Source organism: Corvus kubaryi, unplaced genomic scaffold (genome assembly GCF_017639235.1).
Source record: "Corvus kubaryi isolate FWS band 111438036 unplaced genomic scaffold, C.kubaryi_AGA036_p1.0 37398, whole genome shotgun sequence".
Lineage (NCBI taxonomy): Eukaryota > Metazoa > Chordata > Aves > Passeriformes > Corvidae > Corvus > Corvus kubaryi.
In genome coordinates this window covers 37,493,327-37,520,330 of record NW_024581137.1, presented here as the reverse complement: position 1 = coordinate 37,520,330, position 27,004 = coordinate 37,493,327, and the positions used below count along the sequence as shown (strand labels likewise).

The 27,004-nt window shown below is 36.1% G+C and overlaps 1 protein-coding gene across 2 annotated transcripts in view; it reads left to right on the top strand.

The window, feature by feature from the left end:
- Positions 1–27,004, top strand: part of RUNDC3B (RUN domain containing 3B) — a 50,366-nt gene that overhangs the window by 6,053 nt on the left and 17,309 nt on the right. The window contains exons 1-8 of one of the 2 annotated variants that reach the window (XM_042044432.1): positions 6,051–6,167; positions 7,092–7,174; positions 9,050–9,183; positions 11,684–11,769; positions 14,905–14,994; positions 18,100–18,180; positions 19,953–20,121; positions 24,931–25,088. In XM_042044432.1, the coding sequence (XP_041900366.1) occupies positions 7,120–7,174; positions 9,050–9,183; positions 11,684–11,769; positions 14,905–14,994; positions 18,100–18,180; positions 19,953–20,121; positions 24,931–25,088 (773 nt within the window). In that variant the 5' untranslated portion in view covers positions 6,051–6,167; positions 7,092–7,119. Of the gene's footprint in view, positions 1–802; positions 919–6,050; positions 6,168–7,091; positions 7,175–9,049; positions 9,184–11,683; positions 11,770–14,904; positions 14,995–18,099; positions 18,181–19,952; positions 20,122–24,930; positions 25,089–27,004 lie in introns of those variants that run through there. The other variant, XM_042044431.1, reaches the window with a different exon arrangement.

The following is a 27,004-nucleotide window of genomic DNA, read 5'->3' as shown; positions in this document are numbered from 1 at the left end:
TAAAATTATGAAGGCAAAAGAAAAAGAATTTTTGTCACACTTGTTGAGGTTTAAATTATCCTCTGAATAAGTTTGTATAAATGTTGGTGTAACTAAACACAGCATACTGGCTAGTTGACTAGTTTCGTCTTGTCTGCTTTTTACAGTGACTTGATTCAGCCTTTCCAATTTTAAATGTTAGATCATTTAAAACTGAAAGCTTTGCTAGCATAATAATAAAGTAATATAGTGCTGAATAAGGATTACCCCCATTCAGAGGGAAATCAGACTAAGTGAATGCAGAGTTAATAATGCATAAAAATTCATTGTTTTATAATATGTCTAGATTATTTTTGCATTAGGATGAAATTAGAGTGTTCTCATAATAGGATGAAGTTTATACTTGAGTCTTGGACATGGATTTTGGGAATAAAAGGAGCCCTGATATAATATCAAGCTAAAAATGGTTGTGTTTAGGATTACAAAGAGAAACTGATGTTGGATGTTTTGAGTGCTTGTTTTTCTACAACTTCATTAAAATAGTTTAGAGAAGAGAAAAATAATTAGCTCATTTCTATGTGGAAAGGGTGGGGATTTTTGTTTTCTTTCCGTTTTTAAGACTTTATGCTTAAGATCAGCAATCATGATTGTACTTCCACACTATATCTGAATGTTTTGTGTGTTCCTGTTGCTTTTACTGAACTTGAAATCCTCAAGGTGGATTCTGGTTCCTTGCTCTGTTGGTTTATACAAACCACTGTCCTGCTGTAGAGGACCACTAATTATCCATATAATTTATGTTTGTCCCATACTTTTGCTCTAGGTTTTCAGTCAAGACTCTGATTGACCGTTCCTGTTTTGAAACTATCGATGATACTTCCCCTGAATTTAATAATTTTGCAGCCATTCTGGAACAGATTCTAAGTCATCGACTGAAAGGTATGTTAATTAACTTCCTTACTGGTGATGATTTTGCCATGAGAATTTGTTTATACAAAACCAATGTACATCTGTACAAACTCCTTGATGCTGAATGAAAACATTGGCTTTCTTCGTGTGTCTGTCCTGTTGCTGTTATCTTCCTGATTTTCTGCATTACTGTGGAAAGGGGAAAGCAACTACTTCTGTGAAACATGTTTCCAGTGATCTTGTTGGAAGCCTTCTGGGCTGGTAATTAAGCAAGTGGGTGTTGCCATGGTGCTGAGCTCTGTCTGCTTTTCTGCTTTATGATAAGACTGTGTCCTAAGAATCTGAAAGACAATTATGTTATCTGCTTCAGTAGAAGCTACAGAGTGTATCTGGTGCTGCTCCCATTTCTTTCTCCCTTCCTTGCTTTTGTTGCCTTGTTTTCCAGATACTGTGTTTAGGTCCTTTCATTCTATTGCCCCACCCCGTAGTGAAGTTGTTTTTTGCTACTGGAATGTCCTGGATTAAATTGCTTTTGAGAAAGGTCAGTTGTTGATTTTCTTCTTGTATCAAGTCAGATGTTCTAATTCAAAATAATGCCTGTTTGCATTTTCCAGTTGTTCTAGGGGAAGCTGCCTTGCTTAGAGAACAGAGTGTGCCTTAGCAGTAGCAGTCACTAGAGGAAGACTTTGGAAGCATCTTCTCATTTCTCAGTTCTGTGTACAGTTTCTGAAATGATTTGAGGATTATGAAGAACATACTAATCATCTAAATATAGATGTGTAATATGACAATCTACTCATTTTCATACTTTTTAGCATTCATAACCAAACTTCGTGAACAATATTGTGTGTAGGCTGACATTTGAGTAGCACAATTACTACCTGCTGTGGTTCTGTCAGAGGAGGAAAAAAACGTTGTGCAGTAGGGTAGAAACATAGGGTTTGTCACATTGTGACATTTTCGGTGTGATTACAGGTACTTAGCAGCTTGACTCTGCAGGGAAATTTTTCTCTTTTCTCCTTCTCCTCTAGCTTCAGCAATATTTATGCAAAAATCATTGTAAATTTTATTTTTTCGTCAACATTCTTTTGCTTCACAGTCTTTTTATTTAGGACAGGCAGTACAGAGAAGAAGCCTTGACAGGTTGGCAAATGGAATTTGCAAGTAAAAAATCATTTCAAGTAAGAAATAGAGAAATTCAAATAGCTAAATTTTTGTTCCAGTCTTCCCTTTGTAATTGCTAGTATGGTTTTCTAAGTTTGCAGAGTTAAATAAAATTATGGAAAAAGGCAGGGAGTTGTGGATTGTGTTGAGAAGGGGGAATATTTTGGTAATAAGCTAGTTGATGGCATGTAATTTTAAAAAAAATTTAAATAATAGAAATTGAGATAAGAAATGTACCATGACACTTCAAATCTGAAGAAGGTATATATTCTACAACTCAGGGCTTGAAAGAAATTGTATCTTATTGATGGAACTGACTAATGTATTATGAACGCATACTTTGTGTCAGTAGGAGCCCAAAGCAGACTGGTAATTGCAGTGGGTTGTATAAAGTGTTTTGAAACTGGCAGAACATACTTGATCTGCTTGTCTATGGTAAGATAAATAGCTTCATTGTATGAAAGTTGTCAGGATAATTCCATGGCAGTGTAGTTAAATGGATGATCCAGATTTGAGAGTTTAAGTGTATAGAATTTTACTTTCTTAAGGCCATGGCAAACAACAGTTCTTAATCTTTAGCTTCCTTTGGAAGTACTGGGTGAGGAAGGAAGAATAAAAAAAAAAAAAAGTACTTACTTTGTGTTATAAAGTATGAAGTTTACTTTTATTAGAAAACTTTTACTGGTAACTCTTTTCTGACATAAAATTTAATGTATTTTGAAAGAGCAAAGCATAGTCTTGATGGAATATAGTGACTGTTTCTGCTTATTGATTTCATGCTTAGTTAGGATTCAGACAAAAAAACCAAAACCAAAATGGCAGGAAGAAGAATAGGTATTTTAAAGGGAAAAGAGTTCAACTACAGGGATTAGAGTTGTATGCTTTTTCTAAAACCATTGCAATTAAGAATTCTGTAATAGTAGTTCTCCAAGCCTCATTTTCCTAGATGTTGTGGAAAAAATGGTCATTGTAGCAACAGAAGCACCATGTAAAATAGATTTTTGATAGGTACCTGATCTGATGCTCCCAATAGCAAAAGGGTAATGAAATAGCATTCTTAATATAACCACCATGAGTGGTTTTGTTGATTCAATTTTTTACATTCACTCTCACTGAAGAATTAAGTTTGGAAAATTTCTTAGAATGTCATCCAGTCCAACCTCTTGCTCAAAGTAGGTCTGTTACAGATTATTCATGACATTGTCCAGTTGTAATGGAAATCTCCATGATACTTCTTAAACTCAGTGCAGTTTGCTACAGATTTTTATTCTCCCCCTGCTGCCCAACTTTGACTTTGTTCTTAGCTTTCCTGGCTGTGGTCTTCATGGGGTCATGTAGTGAGCCAGGCCAAGAAGTCAAACAGGCAGAAAACCGTTGACTTTCCCCATGAATGCACTGTTTTAGCCCAGTTGCTCATATTCCTAAGAATATTTTAGATGTGGCTATTTGCTTAGTAGTAAAACAAGTTTGGCAGAAACAAACCAGCTCACACAACAGAGGTCTTCGAATGCTGCTTGAATATAGGTATCTGTTCATGTGATACAGAAGAGTTGGCATATATGGCACCAAAGTAGTTCTGAAAAAGGTAATACGCTATGGCACTAACTTACAGCTACATGTACACTGATGCCAATAAGTAGCAGTTAGGAATAGGTCACTGTTGATAATAAAAGCAATCTGTATTGCCCTAAGGAAGAGAGAGTTTGAGCAAGCTGTATTAGCTGTTTTTAAGGGATTGCAAGCCACCGACTGCCTTATGCTCTAGAAAGTGGAGAGCTATTTCCCTGTACTGTGTAACGCTACATGTGCAGTATACCTGATACTTCCTACAGGTGCTGGATGTATTGAGCATGTGGAGTAGGCCAAAAAGTGTAATGAGGAGGATATAAAGCATGTGTTCTTCTTGTCATTAAAGTAAACTGTACAGCATCCCTGCTGTCAAGATATGATACTACTAGACAGAGCAGTTGAAAATCTTGAGAAGGGAGGAGAGAAGAAGTAACAGAAGAAAGGATGAGTGACTAATTACTCTTATTCCTTCTTAGAAATAAGCTTTTGCATGGTTTTACAGTACGGCACAGATTAAGTGTTACTCTGGGGGGATACAGAGACAATGTACTTGAAGGTCCAAGTAAGACCCATAGTCCTAAAAGGGATTTTACGAATTTATGTACAAATGTGTATGTGTTTGATAATCTTTAAAACAAGGTGAATCATTTCAGGTGCCATTTTTTTCTCATATAGTTGTTTGGAATTTTTTCCCTTCTTGACCATTCTGTACTGTGGAGATGAAGTAGTATCTTGTAGTCATCTGTGTGGTTTCTTGTTTTTGTTTCTGGCCACAGATTTTTCAGGTATATTTCCTGTAAGTGTCCTTTTTATCAGATCAGCTGAGTATATACGGTTAGTGCAGAAATGGTAGGACATCGAAAGTGTTCAGCAACAGTACTTGGGATTTGATCTCACGTATATCCAAGCTGATTTAAAACCTGAAGTAATTTCAAAGTGATGTGTATTTTATCTTTACTATATCGCTAAGTTGCATTATTTTCTGCCTTTTCCTATCACTTTAAATTAGTGTTAAATGAGTTAGTACTGAAAAACGTGAATAACTATTGTAGATTTCTATGGCTATCATCTCAAACGTATCTCTGAAAACTAGACTCCTGGCTGCATTTGCTTACTATGTTTTCAGTGTAATATCCTTTATGCAGTGAAAATGTTTTATGTCCAAACAGCTAGCCAGTATGCATGTTTAGAAATAGTGTCAATGTGTAAATGTATTTAGTGCATCTTGCTTGTGACTTGTGTAGTTTTTGTATATCATGGTTACTGTGAGCATATCTGTCATCTGTACACTTACTTGCACTTATCACCATGAGGACACAAAACAATATGCTGTACTGTGCTATTTTGACACTTCCACAATTTTGTGTGCCTATTTTACTGTATGTTTAGGAGGCGTTATAAACATGTCAAAAGCTTCTGCTAGGGTTGTCCATGGAAGCTGCTTTTCTCTATCCAATCTATGTTACTCCTACATTTTAGGAGCTCTTTGAGTAAGTGAAATGCAGCTTGTAATGCTCTTTGTTCTGAGAGAAACAAGTCTGCTGGATTAAATAATTAAGGTAATGGTGGTATAATGGAAGTGAAAAAGGTAGGTTAAGGATATAAGAACTAAAGGCACTACTATCATAAAAAAGATAAAATAAACATAAAGCTGTGGTAGCCCTTTATTTGGTGCAATAATGCTATTAGCAGAATAGCTTCTATTACTAGATTTAGTATCTTTACGCACATAGTGATCCATATCGGGTTTTTGCTAAGAAGAAACAGGAGAGCTCTTGTGTAATTTGTGGTTTAGTTCATTTTTCTTGTATGGAGAAAAATTTTAAATGAATTTATAATTGTCTTGGAGGACTGAGTTTATGAACTACTGTAAATATTTAATGACTCATTCTGTAGGCTTGAAATAAGAGTAGGTATCTCCAGAATTCCTCAAAGGACTATACTGTCAGTTTATTACCAGCAAGTAGTACTAAAACTTACTTTTTGTCAGATAGAAAAATTTGCTGCAAACTAAATAATGTAGGGAAATCTGGAGAAAACCTGCCTGTACCTTAGAGCATCCTAGTCATTACTTCTTGCAACTGTGGAACTTTGTAAATTAAATTGGACTGTGATTGAGTAGGGATCAAACTGTTTAATCTTATTTGTGAAGAATTTCTTGGGCATGAAAAGGATCTGCAATAACTGTGGATGTTTGTATCTAGTTGTCAGAACAGAAATGGGTTGACAGAAGTAGGTGTGCAGCAGTATGCAAAAATGTGGTGAAAGTAAAAAAAAAAAAAATCACAGTATTGTTTCTATTTGCTTTGCGGCTCTGTAGACAAGGATGGAATTAATTTGAACAATGTTTACTATTGCACATGCAGCTTCCGTGCTTACCTAACAGTTTTGTTTGGGTGACAAAACTAACATCATTTCTGTTGGAATAGCTGTCAGCTTCTGCATCTTCAGATGACATATGAACTTCATGGCAAAGACCACATGCTCTTTGTCCTTTGCACCTCCTGAGAAACTTCCTCTTTCCTTAAGAAGTACTTTGACACAATGTAAGTTCTGTACTAAAATTAGCTTTCAAATTTATTAAGACCTTTAAAATGTAGATATGTATTTGAAATTGTAAAACAGCCCGGGTTGGAAGGGTCCTTGAAAGATCATCTGGCCCAATCATTTGTGGGAAGGGGAGTCTAGATGACAATATCTGGCACCCTGTCCAATCACATCTTGAAAACCTCCAGCAATGGAAACTCTACCACATCACTGGTGATGTCATTCCAGTGAATTTTGGTTCTTATTGTAAAAAATTTCTTTCTTGGGATGAAACCTTTCCCAGTGGAACTTGTACGTGTTGCCTTTTGTCTCCTGTGTGGCTCCTTGTAAAGGAGCCTTCACCCTCACTGGAATACTGTGATGAGCTCCCCCATTGAGTCTTCTCTTCCCTAGAGAGAAAAAAAACCTGAGTCTTTACTCATGGGACAGGTTCAACAGCTCTTTGAACATCTTTTTGACCTTCCTTTGGACCTTCTCCAATCCAACCCTGTCCTTGAATTGTAGAGACCAGAACTGGACACAGTACTGCAGCGCAGCCTGACAAGTGCTGAGTAGTGGGAGCTATTTCATTCCTCATTCTTGAGGGTTCTCATGGGTGTGTGCATTGAGTGCTTTGAGGACCAAATAGAATTTCACATGCTGAAAGCTTTTAAAATTTTAGTGAATATACAGTTTAATATCCTATTTAGTGTTTCTTAAAATACATCTCACTATTCTCAGTCTTTTACAGTATTTTTCTGTGTATAGATAGGTTTAGAAAGTTTTTCTTGAGAAATTATGAGAGTGTGGGCAAGGTTTAAAGTTGTATAGACAGACTAGTGAAATACAGGAGACCTTGGTTCACAAAAGATGCTGAGCTGGCTGTGAGTTTCAAGTGAAGAAAATTCCTACTGAAGTCTGAAATCAGTTGTACCTTCTCACAGAGCTGAAACGAGATGGGAGCCCACTGTAATGTCAGAGTATGTTGAAGTACGGCCAGCTGGCTTTGTTGATCAGTGTAAGCCAAGTAAGTGCTGTGTGCTGTGTTGTAAAGGTATTTCCTGTCTTAAATGACCATGTCTTTTTCAGGTGTTCATTTGTAAAAGGAATTTCCTTGCATTAGCAGCTTCAGAAAACTGGTGTGAAACTTATTTTTTGCTGAATATATTCTGCCCTTAAGATAGTTTGAGAAAAGCCGCAAAAGTTAATATATCATATGCTTGCCTTTATTAGTTGGAACTGGAATTGATGATTCAAAGTCATCTTCACACTCTAGCTGCATTTAATTTTGTAGGTACAGTTCCTAGGGCAGAAATGTTTTTGATTTGGTGAAGAATATGAAAAATATCTCTAGCTTTTTGTGTTGATAAAATGCTGTTGAATTTTTGTTGCTGTCCACTAAACTTGGCATTTCAACAAAGATAGTAAGTTTGTAAAAGCACTTACCTTGTGGAAATTCTTTTATTTTAGTCCTTAGGGCTGAGCAGGTCTAAAAATATGGTAACTGTGGCACCTTGGAATTTTATTTTTTCTTTAGCATATTGGGTATTATATATTAATTCTTCCTGCTTGGTGTTGGTTTTTTTGTGTTGTTTTTGTTTTGGGGTTTTTTTTGTTTTTGTTTTTTTAAGTCTTCTATCATGCTTTGAATTTAATAAATATATCTGTGGTGAAGTAAGCAGATGGACCACAATGTCAAGTTACATGCATCCTCTAGGGGAAGAAGAACCTGCCACTTGAATTTCTTCAGATCCCAGGGGACAGATCTTTGACACTACTTTGGCTGTGCTTGAAGCTAAGTCTGGTCATGTCAGATAAAAATGCATTTTTTGGATTTTATTTTCAGTATGTATGATTTGTAGTATCACTGTAGTATATTCTTTCTTGAAATCTAAGCTTTCTACAGAAAAAGAGTTAGAAGTCTTTCTGATATGTTAGTAAAGCTTCATAAGTGCAACTCAAGACTTGAAGTGAGATAAAATTAGCTTAAAAATAAGATCTCATTTTATATGGAGACAAGGTTTTGCCAGCAATGCTGGCAGTCACCAGTGGGCAATGTTAACCATTCTTGTTCCATACCTGTTTGCAGGTATGTCCAAAGTGAGAAGAGTGTGCTGTTCACTCTGAAAAATGGGGTTGAACTGTTGTTCCTCTGATAAAATTTATTTTCTGTGAAGATGTTGCAAGTGCTATGTAGGTTTGCCTTTCATTTTCTAAGTGCAATCAATACATTCCAAACTGGAAAAAATGTGAAGGATTTTGGTTGTAGTTCCAGAAGGGGTAATGATCTGCTCAATTAATTTCGCTCAGCTTCTGAAGGAATACTCTGTATATTCAAAAGGAATTGGGACTGCGAAACTTTTTTGTTTATGCATCAGCTTCTCTTCAAATGAAAGCACATTCTGAAAAATTCCAGTCTGCTCCTAAAATAAAGATAACACTACCACAGCAAAGTGGTATTTTATATTTTTACTTATATAATTTTTTTAAAGAACAAAACTCTCTCGACTGTATTAGTGAAATGTATCTACTACCTATAGAAATAGTGTAAATACTTCTTGCCTCATATATTTAAGTCACAAGTTTATGCTCTGTTGTGATTGAAGAGTTCTGTGAAGGACTCTTGAGTATTATTTTATCATAATGACAAGAAAGAACCCAAGAAAACACACGTAAATATACAAAGCCCCAAACTTCTCTTTGTGCATCACTTTCAAACCAAGGTGACCTGCATAATGCAAGTTTTTTTACATCTGTCAGTTTTCAGTAGGAATTCATGGACTTGTTTGTATAAAATCCTTTCAGTAAAGGCAGCATATTGGGGAGTATTTAATTACGTTTATTTCCGATAAGCAGAGAAGGAGGTTCATAAGTCTTTGTGTATCTTGTATTTTGATTTAAGGTCAGATCACCTGGTTCGGCTATGAAAGTCCTCGTAGTTTCTGGGACTACATTCGCGTAGCTTGCCGAAAAGTCTCTCACAATTGCATCTGCAGTATTGAGAACATGGAGAATGTCGGTTCTTCTAGAGCTAAGGTAGGGAAGAGAAAGGCTAAAGTGACTTTTTTATTACATTGCTGTGACATTTCTGTACCTGAAAAAAACCCGTAGTACTTAGCTTACTCTACATATTTTTTCATTGTTTGAAATATTTTTTTTGTATGTTCCTAGGAAATACTTGCTTTTAAAACACTCCACTTTTAAATCGGAATGTGTTTCCTTTAAAATTTGTTACTCAGTAGAAAAAAATCTCTATTCAGGGATTGTGTTATATTATAAAATGATTGTCCTCACATTTTTTACCTTACATAATTTTTTGAAAACACAGTATGTTAAGGGAAATTAAGTTCTTGTGGACATGCGTAAGAAATACTAAAACTGTAGAAATGGGGTGATTTTTTTCCTTCCCTTTCTAATAATTTTACTTCATATAGAATTTATGCACTAATAGAATAGGTGTGATCAGCTCTTAAGATTTATTTTAAAGGTCTTTCTGAATTCTGAGATTTTAATAGATATGAATATTTAAATTCAGTAGATAATAAGATGCAAGGTTATTTTCTGAAATATTCTTCTAAATAAATTAAAACTTTCTTTTATTCTGTCAAATACTTCATGCCAAATAGTAGACAGAGAACCTAATTTGTGCAGTGAGTGTGGAGAATGGCGTTCACTTTTTTAGGGGAGTATTTTGTATGTCTGGATCTGAAAAGATGGAGAGCATGTTGACACAAATACCCATCAGTTTAACTGATGGTCCAAATAAGTGTCCTCCTCAGCCTGGAAGCTGTCAGCAAGGGGTTTGCCTGTGCTAGTTGGCTCTGCTTTCACTGGAGGTGTGTAGGCTTTAGTCCAAAGCTAAGCAGCATCATCAGTTCGATGGTTTCAGTCATGTTCTAAATAAATGCAACATAAGGGCAGCTATCCAGGTAAATGTCCTTTTAATTTTAGTGCACTCTATGTTAACTTTTTTGCTGTGCTATTGATATTTATGAAAGCAATTTTATTTAGTATTTCATAGAATCTTGGAATGGTTTGGGTTGGAAGGGATCTTGAAGACCATCTAGTTCCAACTCCCTTGCCATGTGCAGAGACATCTTCCTACTCTCTTCTAGCTTGAAGCTACTCCCCCTTGTCCTGTCACTACATGCTCTTGTAAAAAGTCTCTCTCCATCTTTCTTATTGGCTCCCTAGAGGTGCTGGAAGGCCACAGTTAGGTCACCCTGAAGTAGGATTATAGTCTACTACTGGTTCTGGTAGAATGTCTGTAGTGATATGCCAATAAGCACTAAATATATTAAGCATAAAGACATTTTACTACTTATATAACTGTTTGTAAGTTTATATGGGTTACAAGACTTGGTGTTCTCAAACAGACAATCATAACTGTGGCAGCCATGTCTCCCCCTTGTAAACTACAATCCTGTGCACTAGACCTGCAAACACAGCACAACATGCTTTCCTAAGGGTTTTTAAAGTTATTGCTGTTTTTTATGGAACTGTTCGAGTGAAGTTTTGCTTTTGGACTCTTCAAGATTTAGGCCTCTTGGATTTGATTTTGTGTCTGTATTTTATGTGCTCCTTCTATAATGATGTTGTTACTAAGGGGAAAAAACATTGCACAACTCATTTTTTTATATAAATCCCACAAATATTTGAATGAACACAGAATCACTTTGAGGGAAGTTACTATTGCTTTACAGTGGAACCAACTGGATACTTCCAATACCACTGACTTTAAAGTGAAAAGCTCTCTGCCCCTGATCTTCTGCCTCCCACATACATGAGCATTTCAAAAGGCTGGAGCATACTGATGCCTTTTCCTGGTCTTAAAATCAAGAATCAAACATGGTTAGAAGGGAAAAAGGGGTTTTACTTCAGTATTTATTTTAAGGATCCTTAGGTGCACTACATCCAGATGGAATGCACCCCAGTGCACACTACAATGCACACCCACAAAAGATCTGGTATATCATTATAGGTCTTACTAATTAGCATTATCTATCAAAAATTCCCCAGTGGGAGGCTCGAGTGAGCCCCCCCCTCCCCAAGGAACCTTCCCCTGGATGGTTCTGTCTTAGTTTACAAAATGTGTTCTGGAGAGGACCTTGGTGTCTGGGGCTTTCTGATCCCTAACTACGAGGCTTCTAAGATGTTTAGTCTCCTAGCTTGACAAATAAATATAAGAATGTAGGCCAAAAAGCACTAAGACTACAAAAAGCTGTAAAAAGGTATATAAAAGGGGTATAAAAGAAAAGGCAAAAAATCTTCATGGCATCATACAAGTAAAAATCCGTCTACCCCCTCCTTAAAATTTTGGAGAACTTTACTTTACAGTAGACTTTGTGTCCTTCTAAGAATGGATTTTCTATTTTCATTATTGCTATAATGAAGTGCATCCTAGCAACCATTTCTGTTTAGTGGTAGTTTTGTTAATCTGTCATTTACTCAGGTAAACCAATGGTATTAGTTTTCAGACTATAAAACTGTTTCTTTCTATAATGCTTAAATATTTGATACCTGTTTTGTCTTGCAGGGTCGAGCATGGATCAGAGTAGCACTTATGGAAAAACATTTGTCTGAATACATTTCCACAGCTCTGAGAGACTTCAAAACAACCAGGTCTATAAGAATTTTATTTTTGCAATATTTTAGTAAATTTTAAGTGAGGGGCTTATGTTTGGAAGTGAATACTTGATTTGTATAGTAAAGGATGGCATTAATAAAACAAAGACCTGTAACCTAGTAAAGGATATCTAGAGTTGGTATCAATTGGTTTTTGCATGGGTAAAACTGCAAAATTGAAAATATTTTTGTGATTTTAAAAATGTGGAAACAAGCCTGGAATTCTTGAAAAGTCAGAAGTGAAGAAAACCTCTCTAAAGCAGGAATTAAATATGAAATTGTGGTGTAGTAAGGATAGACTCCTTTCAAAATTAGATATGCTTAATAGAAAGCATAAGGACTCAGTAAAAAAAAAAAATTTATAGTAACTTTTTCAGAAGAAAAAAGAAAGAGACTTCCAGGAACCTCATGAGAAATCTAGAATAGCAGAATTAAGGATCAGGCATAGCTAGTATTCTTGATAGAATAAGAAAAATGTGTATCAGATTTTTGTTGTAACTTCTAATGATAAAACAGGGACAAGAATATGCTTTTTGATAGAAAAGACTGGCAGTTTTGGGCTGGTTTTAGATAATGTGATTATTAGATGATATTTTATCTTGTAACAAGTACATCTTAAAAGACTTCTGATGAAGTTGTGTGAATACAAGTGAATCTGTAACATGTGGTACTTCAGCGCTCTGAAAGTTTAGATATACTGAATGGGCTTTTAAAACAGTAAGAATTTTCTCTGTAAGGACTTCTGTTTATTTAGAGTATTGTTTTAATACTATTTGTCCAGAGATTTCCATATATTTTGCCAGTATTAAGCTGACTTTGAAACACAACTAGGTAAACATCCCATTTCATTGCAGTTTCAAAACCTGTTCTCTTATTTCACCCAGTTTTGCTTGCATTCATAGTAGACAAGAAGCACATAATCCAAAGAAAATCTGCAAAAGATTTACTCATGCTGCCTCAAACTAAAAAGTCACATGGGTTTTTGAGGGGGACATGAAGAAAAGTAGGGTCACAAACTATGTAGTTAAGTAGTACATTCTTTGTCCCTGTTCTGGTAGTGTAGTTTTTTTAGTGGATAACAATGGTCTTATTTGATTAGCTGTTTCAAATTCATTTATTTGAACATGTTAATGTTTAATATATTTGAATGTTCTTTCAGTGGTATAGCTTTTGGAAACAACCTCTCTTGCATTCCAAACATAGTAAGTGCAAAGTTTCTTTTGAAGTAATATTTTAAATACATCTAATGGAAATAAAAATTACGCTTTCAGGTTTTGGTTGTGTTGATTTCAAAGCCACTAGCAACAATGGACATATTTTCTTTTCCCATGTAGGATTTCAGATACCTAATAACTGACCTAATTTTTTGGGTGATGCTTTGCATCATTTATTTAGCATTTTAAATTATATATTTTGCTGTATCCATATTTAATAATTATTTGTATAAAATAGAAATTTCTTGTGTTACAGATGTGTATGTAGAATATGAGATTATCTGTGATGCTGATAGCTCTTTTTAAACCTTACTGTTGTGTTTAGTTAGTAAAATTAGTACTTTAATGAGGCAGCCCATTCTTAGCGCTGGATGTGCATATTACACTTGGAGAAGGGGTTGGATTAAGCATGGACACAATTATTTTTCTAAAGAATTGGTCAGACACTTAAGTTAGAGCAGACTTTTGTGTTGTGAGATGTCAAGTGTATAGCACTGAATGAAGATTTGTGGGTTTTCTGAGGGGACTGTTGTTTTGGCTGGATTACTGCAGCTGTCTAAAGTAACACTGGCACTGCCAGGCTAACTTCTGCATCTCACCATTGAAGGTGTGCCGTGTCCTTTCTGTGTGATTTCTTCCTATGCACTATTTTACAAGAACAGAGTGCAGATTGGTACCTGGCAGTGATTTTACAAATGCCAGTGAAATGGATGGTAATGTGCATGTACTGGGGGCACTGCTGTTTGTTCACAAACAAGAGTCACTGTGCTGAATCAGACAGAGGGGTCCATCTAGCTCAGCATTCTGACTCAGCCAGTGGCTGGTTTAGCCTCCGAGTGCCCTTCCTGAAGTCAGAGAGTAGAGAGCTGAGTTTGTACTTTCTAGCCTCAGTATCAGGACTGTAATCTCTTAGATTCTATCTCTAATTCTCTTAGATTAGTCTCCTGAGAGGAGGTCTTACAGATTTCTTCTTTCTACTGAGAACATCCAAGATCTTGGACAACTCATCTCCTTATAGCAAATGGCTGTCTGTTACAAAACTGCAAAAGTGGGACTTCTCACAGCATGTGTTAGAGCACAATTCAATTTCTGAAGCTGTGCCACAAAACATGTCTTTTCTGGATGTTCACTATGCACCAACTGGAGCTCTCTCTGAATAATCCAGAAGCTTTCATGCAGTTCTTAAAGCAGATGGAGCTTTTGATAGGGCAGTATTGCTGTATTTGTCTGAAATATAGGTTGTATCCAGTAATCCGGTGCCTTCTTGCACTCATCCGTTGCTAGAATGTAAAGGTGAACTGTACATCTCAGTTCTTAGTAAGTGACATTTCAACCTTGCCTTTGGTACTGAACACTTCTTGGTTTCCCTCTTGTCACATGTAATTCTCAGGTAAATTCTGGTGACCTTTCAGCATGCATCTTCCCAGCATGCAATATTTTAAGAAAAGGTAAACTACCTGAAAAATAGCTGATTTGTGAAAATATTTTTTTTAATGATCAACTACTAAGAATGAAAATTGAATGTTGAACTTTAAAAGTATAATTGTGAGAGAGAACTTCTTTTCATGTGATGGAATCATTATTTCCTTATGTACGTGACACAAATTCTTCCTTTTAGAGGTAAAGTATAACATACCTCCATAATTTTCTTTGCATTTATCCATCCTGTTCTCCTATTTCATAGGACTAATGAAAATTCTTTTTGCTTGCGTCTAAACTCTTCTGTGCTTTAAGATTGTGGTGTTTTGTGCTATTCAGTCTATTAGTTTGCTATATTTGAAATGAAATATGAATGCCTCTGGGGTTCATGAATTGTTTTGTTTAAACTGGATTTCTTCAGTTTTCTGTTAAATATGAAAAACATTATTATTTGAGAGAAAGTGGTATTAGCTGAACTAATTTTCTTTTTTTATTGAAGGAGGTTTTATGAAGATGGAGCAATTGTTCTTGGTGAAGAAGCAAATATGCTTGCTGGTATGCTGTTGGGACTCAATGCAATTGATTTCAGGTACTGTATTTGCATGATTCTTAACAAAATACTTAGGAAAAGTACTTATAAATCAATGTATTATGGAAAATATTCCTAAATTCCCATGGTAGTTTGAAAGACAAAACTTAAGTTGAGGCGAAGAAAGAAGGAGAGAGATCTTGAATGGCTTTTCTAGATAAGAACAAAGTTATGCTTTTATATAACTGCATGATTATGTGGTAGTTTTTTCAGGTATCAAAATCCTAAAAGCAATCAGAAGTATAATTGCAGAAGATATTTCAAACCTACTAAATGAAGCTTATAGACATGAAATCTTTTAAAGTTCTTTTTAAATTGTAAGGAAAACTGTGCAGTTAAGTACTTGGTTATGCCCTGGTACTCAAGGACAGCCTTGTAACTGCATATGTAGAAGGTAATCTTTAACTTAATCACTTCTAAATTTTAAAAACTTAACCTACAAATGACCATTTAATATCAATTTATGTTATAATTACCTGCAGCTGAACTGCTTATGTTAATTGACCTTTGCAATTTCTAGCCAGGTTTTTGTGGGCTTTCCCATATGATTAATTCTGTGTTTTGAGGTAACAAAGGTGCAAGCACACCCTAGGTAAGAAAGAAACCCAATGTGGTGTGTCTATATATGTGTATATATCTTAAAAAAGCCCCATCAACAATGTGTAAAGATTACAGACAGTGCCTGTAAAATGATCGAACCTGGCTGATGCAAAACCTTGTTAATACGTGGGGTTGGGCCAATTTAGCCTCAGGCAGAGCCACTGGCGGAGAGTTTCATAATCCAGCAGAAGGAAAAGGAGATTGATAATGCTGTTCTCCATTCTTCTGTCAATTCACTGTTAGTATTTGCCTTGCAGTAGCATTAGTGCTTGTCACAAACCAAGATAGGAGGTAAACTGGCAGAAAACAGAACAGTAGCCTTGCTGCATGCACTGAGTCATTGACCATTGCCAAAAGGCCCTTCGGAGATTTACTCCTGTTTATGTACCTCTATGCCAGGCTTGTTGGACCCTTCTGTGAATGACAAAACATACCCATTGAAAAGATGGATAGTTCTTTTGTAGTTAGCTAGTTCACAGAAGCATCCCTTTTAGTGGCAGAGATGATGGGAGCGTAAGGATTAGAGAAGAAAAGGAACAAATAGGAATGAGCAATGCTTGCCCTTTCTGGTGGTAAAGAGCATTTAGTTCAGCTGCCTGTGGAGCTGCAACTGGGTGGGGAAAGAAAAAAAAAAGAGAAAACAACCTAAAAATGCAGGTCTTGATGGCTCCTGAACCATCATGGAGTCAGATAAGTGCCTATACCACTGTAAGGAGGGGAGTGTCCTGTTTCATTTTTAAAAAAGGGAAACAATGGGAAGGGAGAGATTGAAAACACAGGATAGCTTTTTTCCCCTGCATTTTGTCATTAGATTGGCTTAACTACATCCTTAACATATGTTCTGGAAGAATAGAAGTGTGCTGCAGGATGATAAGAGTGCTAGCCTTGTGTACAGCAAAATTCAAATCTTACCAGATTTTATTAGTTTAAGCATTACATAATCTGAAATTAAACTGCTTCTGTATTAGCCTTGTACTTGGAAGGACTACAGCTATACATGAATAAGCATTGCAAGATTAGGTCTGCAGTATGTAAATCCTCTCATAAATAATCATCGACTGTTTGTCTCACAAAAGCCTCAGTGGCACAAACTAGGGTATGAGAGCTTACTTGTATGACTGTACTTGTTCTTTCTTTGTTCTCTGATTTCTAATATAAAGGAATCTCTTAATGGTATTCAGAGTAATGATTGGCTCTTGAAGACATGTAAATTTTGTCAATGAGCTTTTAAGAGTCTAGGAATTTTCTGTGCAAAATGGGAACAGGAGCGTTTTTATTGTGCCACATATCACAGAATGTTCAGGTTGGTAGGGACCACAGTGGGTTATCTGATCCAGACACCCTACTCATGTAGGGTTATCCTAGAGCACATGGCTCTAGGATTGTGTCCAGATGATTCTTGACTATCTCCAGTGAGGGGGAATTCACAACCTCTCTGGACAATCTGTTCCTGTGTGTGGTCACCTGCACAGTAAAGAAGTTCTTCCTCATACTCAGGTGGAACTTCCTGTGCATCAGTTTCTGCCCTTTGCCCCTTGTACTATTGCTTGGCCCCACTGGGCAGAGCCATCATAGTATTGTGATTTGAATGGCTGAGAAGCCATAGCATGTTACATATGAGATTTTTTTTTCAGTTCAGTGTCTCTTCTAAATACTGACTACCTTATCTATGTGGAGCTGTAAGAAAGACTTTGGGCTGGAGATGAGAGAGCTTGTGTGAGAACATAATTTGATTTTTTTTTCTCCCCTCACAGCAATATGGAATTAGATAATTGTGGTCTTGCAGGGGTGCTTTTTTGTTTTCTTTGGTATTCATTTCTTTGGGAATAAAATCCAAAAACCCTTTAAATGTACTTCCCAAATAGCACTTAATTTACTGCATTGTCAAAAATGGCACTTTGCAATTCAGTTAGCAAAAGCTGGGACTTACTAGAATCTATTTTTCAGTAATAGAGATGGGAGGAGTGAGGAATATGAGCCTTGTGGAAGCATGATAATTTTGTTACTTCTGTGATAATTAAATATGGTCAAAATGCAAGAATTTATATCCAGTACAAAAAAGAATACAGTGTAAATGAAAGCTTTATAAAGCTACAGCCTTTTAAGAACATTTTCCAAAAGTTAGGTTCATTTATATTCCTCAGTTTCCTGCAGCCCAGCACCTGTAAGTGTCTGAAAGGAGAAAGACCCTGAAATATTTTTGAGTAAATTATTTTTTACTTAGTAGAATGGTTACATAAGCACTCTGCAAACCCTTTAAATGATGTTAAATGTGGAAAATTCCAAGCTCGTCCATAATTCTTCTGTTTTTGTTGCTTCAGTTAACTTTCCTGTTACTCTCTTGACATCTCTCTGTATTTTTCAGAATAAAAGCAAATGTTTAAAAATTAGGGTTTATAACATGAAAAAATTATGAAAAATGAAGTTTCAGGTTGGTAATATTCAACTGTCACTGCCATATAATTTTCTTGTAATGAACTTATCACTGTTCCTCTGTTTTATCAGTTTTTGTCTCAAGGGTGAGGGATTGGATGGAAGCTATCCAGCTGTCATAGATTATACACCGTACTTGAAGTTCACCCAAAGGTATTTTTAGCTTTACTCTGCATTTTAAATTTTTATTTCATTGGCAAAATTTTACTTTTTATTGGGCTTCTTACTTTTCATTTCATATGCAGAATGATATTTATCTCTGAGTACAAACCTGTACACTCAGCTACCTTGCTCTTCCAGACTGTTGGAATTGTTACATGACTCATCAAATGTGAGTCATGCTAACTTTGTTTCCTTGGTTCAGAATTAAGTTCAGCAGGAAACAGATGCTGTATCTCCTTTCATGATCACCAGACCAAGCTGTCCTTTCTCTTAGACCTCTTCTGTGTAGCCATAAAATTAAAAGTAGTTCTTTTGTAAATAAAAATTATATATACCCAGGTAAATGTAAGATATGACATAGGTAATATAAGCTATTAGCACATAACAGAAAGTCATGACCAGTGGCTATGTAAACGGACTTTCTAGCTGGATTTTGCTCCTCTGCTCAGCCTTATGATTAGTAATAAAAAGAATTCTCACTATCTAATAAATCAAGTAGCAATTTGGCATCACCAAAAAGCATGGAAATTTATGGTATGTTTTCTATTGTTAGGTTTACCAAAATGAGAGAAGCAGTTAGGAATACTCTTGAAGGTGTACAACTGAACATGAAACATCCTAGTTATTCTCTTGAAGTTCTTACTAGGTTACATGTTAGTGACAAACTGCGATTCAGTTTGTATCATGGCTGGATTGTGGGGTTGTGGACATGGCTAGTTAAAAACACCTAGCAAATTCCGTTAGTGTAGTGGGAAATATAGTTGTAAGGGAAGATTTTCAAACAGGTACTGGGATAAGTCAGAATCACAGAATTGTTAGGATTGGAAGGCCCCTCTGAAGATCATCCAGTCCAAGCCCCTGCCAAGACAGAGTCACCTGGAGCAGGTGACACCTGGAGCAGGAATGTGTCCAGGTAGGTTTTGAATGTCCCCAGAGAGGGACACTCCACAACCTCCCTGAGTGGCCTGCAACAGTGCTCTGCCACCTTCAGTGTAAAGAAGTTCTACTTCATGTTGAGGTGGAACTTCGTGTGTTTTGGTTTATGGCCATTGCTCCTTATCCTGTCTCTGGGCACCACTGAAAAGAGCCTGGCACCACCCTCTTGGCACCCACCTTTGAGATATTTATAGGCATTGATGAGATCCCTCTGTCTTCTCTAGACTAAAATTAATTCTTGTCTTTGAGACAGATGTCTGCATTCTCTAGCATGGATTGATTCTGGATGATATGAAGTTATTTTAACAATGAGTCTACTTACTATGTAGGAAGATGCATTCTGTGAAGTAACAGGCACATGATCTTTGCTATGAACATAGGGATACATGCTTATTTAAGTTTATCTTGATTTAACATAATGACGACCACTTTTTTGGTTTTCTGCTTTTTATTTTTTTTAAATTTTTTTTAGAAACAAAATTTATTTTTAGATACTACTCTATGCCCTGAATTTGTGAAGAAGAGGTTAAGTCATCACTTCCTTAGATAGCATATTGTAATGCAGTTACTCTTTGAACTTCAGGAGAGTAGCCCACATACAGTTGTCTGACTTAACTAAGATGACAAGCAAATTTTCACCCATTTTTTAGGCAGCTATGGAAACAAAAGCTTGAAATACAAGTTGTGTTTAGTGATCTATCATATCCCAACATTTCAATTTTTTTTGGTTTGCAGAGCTTTTTAAGAAATGTGATGCTTCAGTTTCAACCAGAACTTGCATTCTTATAAGTAGAGATTTGACTTGGCTAATAAATATGATTCTTCAGTTCTGACAGCATCAGCAGTGATGAAGAAGAGCTAAGAACGCTGGGCAGTAGCGGCAGTGAAGGCAGTACTCCAGAGAACATTGGTCCTCCTTTCATCACAGATGAAAACAGTTGGTACAACAAATGCAAAAGGGTAGAACAGAAGTACCGGCTTGCATTGGAACAGAAGGTAAAGAATTAGTTTTGTGTGGGGGCTATGGAACCAAAGCTCATCACCAGCCAACTGGTGACACATTCATCTAAGTAAAGGCAGAAAAATGTATTAGATATTGTTTATCTTCGTGTAAGTGGTCCTAAATTTTATGATCCTCAGAGTATCCAAGCATCTTTGCTCACTGATTTCAGGGAAAAGATGTTTGATGAGTTGGGAAAGAGAGCAGCAATAATTCAGAGATCAGATTTCACAGTCTTATGTAGAAACTTTGGCTTCTTTTTCCAGTCTTGGAGTTACAGGCACTTCATCTCTAATGCTGTTAGGTTGTGAGCTTGAAGTTCACATGATATTTCTCTTCCTTAGAAGCCACAGAATTTTATTGTTGTAGGTAGACTGCCAATTGAAGGCTTTTATGATGATAGTGATGTTAAAGTTTAACACTTAGTCTTAAAACTAAACAAAAAGGATCAGCAAAGTAATCCATTTAGATGAAAGGCAAAACTATCTTCTCAGTGATACTGAGATGGGTTTTTAGAAAGTAGGTAGTTTTACAACTTGATTGAAGCAGAATAAGAAAGTGAAAAATGAAAGGGTGTGTTTGTGTTGGATTTTAATTTAGGTGACATATTGAATGTAACTATAGAAACCAAAGGTAGGTTTTCCATCTACCACCTAACATACCTTAGGTTAAAAGTGAAGTGAAATATATGTCCAAGCCTTCTAGTAATTTAGCATTTTCAAATAAAAGTGCTTGTCAGCTTTTCATAACAGCATTATTATATCTACAGTAATTACAATGCATATTAGCTACTGAGAGAGAGAAGGAAGACTGTTTGTAGACACCAAAGAAGTAGTGCACAGAGAAAGAAAGGAGGGGTCAGGAAAAACTGCAGAAAAAAAAGAAATACAACTGGTTAACTTTTTAAAAATAACTTCTATTAGTATTTTTAATATTCTGTTTTCCTAGTGTAAGAATTTGATTTTTGTGAAACTCTGAATAGAGTAAACCATATGAAAGGCTGGAACCACACAAGGGTGCTTGGAGGTGTAATTATTTCCCTGAATACAAAATAGGTAGAATCAAAATTGGTTTATTTTAATGCACTTGAAAGAACATAGCTAAAGTTTTTCTAAGTAACAGTGAAAGAGTCAGATTTACTGTGGGATAATAGATATTTAATATATATTTCTATTATTTTTTAAAAATAATATGCATGTAATCATTGCTTTTCTAATTTGGGTCCCTTAGACTTCTTGTTTTTGAAATATGACCTGAACTGTTGCATCCAGGTTGCTGGTACAATCTTCTCAACTAGTATGGTATCACTTTCCATATGGAAAGAACTTGCATTCTTGGGGCCCTCTCTGGTACAGAGGGCATTTTTCATGCTTTTATAAACCAAAATATGCTGTTGAAAAAGAAACTCTTCAAATACATAAATTAAAACCTGTCTCTTGAACCACCAGAAGGAATTCCCATCCTTGCCTGACAAAAACATAGGATCAATTTGAACTCATACCTTTCCCCACCATGAGGAGAGTGTTCTCAGTTCTGGAGAAACATTAAAGAGAACAAAATAGGTGGATTTTATTTTTCTTGGTACATCCAAGTGGTTCATTTCCAAGGTTGCTCCATCAAAGTTGTGACATACATGTGTAGAAAAAATACTGCAACATGTAGCCCAAATCCGCTGTCAGAATCACTGGGAACCTTTATGTCTGTATAAGCACAAAGGTCATCAATGGTTGTAACAGTAAATGGTGATTTTGGTTTATTCTTGAGTCTAAGATCCAGAACCATTCCCATTCCTTGGAAGTTATTTCTGGTAACATTCTCTTAATGAATTGCTAACTCCTATAGGTAACTAATGTAGGGTGAATTTAAACCAGTTTTAGGATAATTTGGAAATTTTGGTGCATTTAAGCAATTTTCAAAATGGTAGCTATTCTGACAGCTGTTGAGACTTTTCTAGTTGTCCTTCTTTGGAATGCCTACTTGCAATTGCAGCAGCAAAATAACTTTTTTTTTCCTACAGTCAGAAAATTTTCTGTTGTCTCATTTTCATTTGGCATGTGCCTGCCAAGTTTTTATATAATTCACTTCAACTATACTACATCTGTTCTATTACAACTTGAACAAATGACCAATAAGATGGACTATGTAATAGAAAGTGTTCCCAAGTGTTTCTCTCCCTTCCCTGTTTTCACAGCAGTAAGTTGCACCAACAACCGAGTTGCACTCAGTGCAGTAGGTACCAGTTAATCAGGGACTTTTTGTTTGAACAAAGGAGCTTTCTGACATTCTGTGTGTTGGAAAACTGGATGTTTGTGACAAGAAGACCAAGTTGAAAATACTGTCTTTAGTTAACTGATACAGTGGGTCTGATGTATCCTTCTTTTGCGCTATTGTCATTCATTTTACCCAAGCAGTGATAAATTGCTTTTGTGCTTCTCAAGTAAGTATGTGTGCTGCAGTCATTAATAGCACAGGTGAATGGTATTTACCAATGTGACAAGCAATTGGATTGCAGCTAAGATAAAGGTCTCTCTTTGGAGCCATTTGAATGGTAGGGTAGGGTCAGGTATTACTTCAGCAAGGTAAATCTTAGCATTGCTTTATTGGATCAGCTGCACTCTGCTGGTTTAGACCAAGACTCCTCGGTTATCCTACTATCCCATCTTGGGTACTTGACCAAAGTAGAAGTGGAGGGAAGAATAAACATGAAGCACATGATTATCCACCACCCTTCTTCTAATACACTCTTGGCCAATGTGTATCAGCTGGGGGACTGCCTGAAGCTGATAAGGTTTGTCTGTGTAGTAACCTGTGACAGATCTCTTCCAAATACTTGTCAAATATCCCCTTCATTCCATGTAAAATTTTACCATCCAAACAATTTTTTTTTTGGCAAAGCGTTCTGTGAATCTACCATCTGTTGTGTGAAAAAACCACCTCCTATTCTGTCTTTTGAATCTGGCTCCTATAAGCTTGATCTCATGGTGCCTAGCTCTTGTATTTTAAAAAGTTAGGAACAGTCTCTTCCTTTCTGTGCTCCCCAGGCCACTCTGGAAATATGATGAATTTGTCTTTTCCAACTTGTCCCTTGTCCAGACCAAGGAGTCATACTTTACACATTTTTTATTTATGTGAAAGTTATCCCTTCCCTGTTCTGGAATGATTTAAACTGTTCACTTTTGTACAGTAAACGCCTGAATTATTTGTGTACTGTTTATACTGGAATTTTACATGCTTTTACTGGTGGGATGTACATCTCTGTGTCACTATAGATAGAGGTATTTACTGTACATAGGGATTATGTTTCTGATACTGGTACTTCAGGTCTAAAATGTTTCTGTAAAATTTGATTTTTCTTGGTTTGGAGTTTTTATGTTTTTGAGAGGCAGGAAATTTGTTATGTTGTAACACATCATTTCAAAGTGCTACTTAGAACCCCAAGGAATATCTTAGGAGTCAAGATAACAGTAATATTTGGTGAGGCAGAACTAGGCATACTGAAAAGCTCTCAAGATTCCTTGGAACTGGTACTGAGACTAAAAAGTCCTTGTCAAATATAAATATATCCAGTGGATAGAACTATATTTAACTATAGGATCACAGAATAGTTGTGGTCAGACAGCACCTCTGGAGATGGTCTTGTCCAATTCCCCTGCTCAGAAAAAGGTAGACTAGAGCAGGTTACTCAAGGCCTTTTTCAGTCAGGCTGTGAATATCTCGGGGATGCACATTCCCCAGCCTGTCTGGACAACCCATTCCAGTGTTCATTTAATGAGGAAAAAAGAAATCAGAGGAGAGAAAAGTTTTCCTATAATAGTTTCCTGTATGCTCATATTTCAGGTTGTGCCCATTGCCTCTTTTCACTGGCTGTCACTCAGAAGAGTCTCATTCCATCATGCATACACCCTCCCATTAAGTACTGATGCACATTGATATGATTCTTTTTCCATACCCTCTTCCCTTCTCTTCAGCTCTGACCTGAGCAATCCCAGCTCCTTTTGTTTCCTCTCATATGAGAGATGCTTCAAACCCTTAACAGTCTTTGTGGTGATGAATTACAGTAGTAGCACTTTGCTACCAGCTAATGTGAACCTGTTTTCTTAATTCAACAGGAGTTGAGAACAGACACACCCATTCTGTGTCTATTAAATCTACCTTGTTTTTAATACCTTTTTAAAAATGTCAGCACCTATGAAACAGTTGCACATTTTTCCACGGGTTTCAAGGAATGTGCACAATTTTATGTAGTGTAGACTTCCTGTATCTAGTTTTAACTGACAATTTCCAAGAAGTTACTAACATCTGACATGCTGAAACCTTCTTTGTCATTTTAATGTGTGATTCAAAAGTTCAAAGAAACTTTAAAATAACACTGGATATTTTATTCATAATTCTGGATCCCTTTCATTAATTATAAAGATCCATGTAGATATATTCTACTCTTATCCTTGTGTATTATCTAACATCCTGCACCTGTTCAGTTGTAGAATTCTGATCTTTTTCTTGTACTCGTGACAGTTGTTTTTGAAAGATGATTTAGTGTTTCATGCTGGTGGCTCTCCTGTCTCACTTTTTCATCCATTTTTCTATTCCTCTGCAAGAATATAAATAAATATATGATTTTCCTGTTACCTATTAGGAAATCTCTAAAGTCAATTTACTTGTATGTTAAAAAATAAATAATTAAAAAAACCTACAACAACCCCAAAAAATTGCATACATCATAAACCAGAAAATATGAACATACATAATCGAAAATGGTTTTGATAAAGTGTTCTTTAAAGTTTTCTAACAACTTACATTTTCAGGGTTATCTTGAAGAATTGGTACGACTCAGAGAAAACCAGCTGTCTGAATCTGTCTCACAGAACAAATTGCTCTTACAAAGAATTGAAGATATGGATCTAGCCCATAAAATGGAGAAGGAGCAGCTGGAATATATCATTGTGGAACTGCAAGACCAGTTGTAAGTTAGCATAATGGAGAAGCATTGCTAGAGCAGTATTACTTAAATTTTTAACTTATTTAACTATACAACGTGTAGAGTTTCTGATCCTATGGAAATAAGTCAACTTCTTAAAGAAATTGATGTGTTTTAGCGCCTTTTTTTTTTTTCTGACAAGTCTTAGATTTGGGAATGGCTCCCTGGGAACTGCAGTAGTGTAAAACAGAATAATTCTGAGATTAAATATTTAATTTTTTTTAAGATATGAAATAGCTTACAGTAAACTTGCTTAAATTTTTAATACGTTTTTATAAAATGTTCTTTATATTTTATTACTTCCAGTTTTAATGCTACCCGTAAAAGTATTGAAAACAGCTTCCTTTTGAAGACTATTTTTTAAAAGTTAGGCAAGAGGGGATAAAAAATATTTTTCTTTGGCTAGATTCTAATTTATTAGTGACGACTCAGACACAGTAATTCATCTGGTAGTCCTAAAACTGTTCAAACTGGCAAAACATTTTGCTATCACCCTTTCTTCAGTGCAAGGCAAAATGCTAAAACAGTAGAAAGCTTATTTTTTGTTAATAGCACATGTGATTTCTAATATGATAAATATTTTAGTATCTTACGATCATTATACAGTTTATTCTCTCAGCCCTGACTGTTGGATATGGAGGTACTCTCCTGTTGCAGAGACATTGCCACCTTGGATGGGGCTTGAGCAACCTGGTCTAGTGGAAGGTGTTCCTGCCCCTGGCAGGGGAGTTGGAACTGAATGACCTTTAAGGTCCCTCCCAACCCAAGCCATTCAATGATTCTGTGTTTGAAGACCCAGGCAGATGGAGGACTCGCTGGTAATAGGTTGCCATGAAGCTGCCATAGGGTGCACCTGCAGCAGTTGAATGTTCTGTTCATAACAAATAAAAGACAAGTTATTTTGCCTTAAATCTGGATTAATTTGTAAATATCTGAGTCCTAGAGTAACATGGCAGCCATCTGAGGTCTTGGAAACAATCTGTGATAAAGAGAATATATAAAGACACCATCCAAAAGGGTCTTTCCTGCGAAGTAAAGTACTTCTAGCTTGTAAGCAAAGCTGCATTTTTTTTCTGCTTCTCTCTTTCTCTCGTGATGGATCATTTTATTGCCAGTGCTTGAAATGGATTTTTGGAAAATGTCCATGAATACAGAATTGGCATTTTATTTAGGCCAAATTCAGAGTTGAGGAAGAAAAAAAGATGATTTTCCAAGTTTCTTTTTCTTCCTTCTGATTGACTGCAAGTTTTTGAGAGATACCTGTTCTTGACTTCTCTGAATTTACTGATATGCCTAATGATTCATGTTATACTGCTTTGGCATCCCTGGTTATTTGGGGGAGGTGGGGGAAGGTGTGAACTCATTTAAACTTACTCTGATACTGGAAATTTTGAATGTTCATACCTGCTGTTTAATTTTACCTGAGATATATGCAGTCAGACTGCTCTGAAAATCTCAGTCTTTCAGGTTTGATTTTGTTTGATTTTTTGTTTATGTAAAGGCTCAAACTGTGGAATAACTTCTGTTGTATCTTGACAGTATGTTCTTGTATATCTGTTTGTAAGACACTGCAGTCAGGAGTCTGAACTACACTAGCTATTAGGAGAGGTATAATTTTAAATTTTTATTGCTGTGAGTGTAGTGTGCCTGTCAGGTGTGGGAGGGGAAGAAATATTCCTAGCAGGTTTCTAATGGTCAACACCAGGCATAATTAATTTAATCATATTTGGTATTTGTGTTGGGTTTTTTTATTCCATCCAAGGGTGGTCTGGCAGCAGAATGTGTTGTATCAGTAATGTTGTGTCTGTAATGAGGCATGAGTTTTGGCCAATTGCTTTTTATGGTCCAGCCATTTTAGAACGATGTTGAAGTAATACAAAAACTCAGTGTTTTGCTCCCCT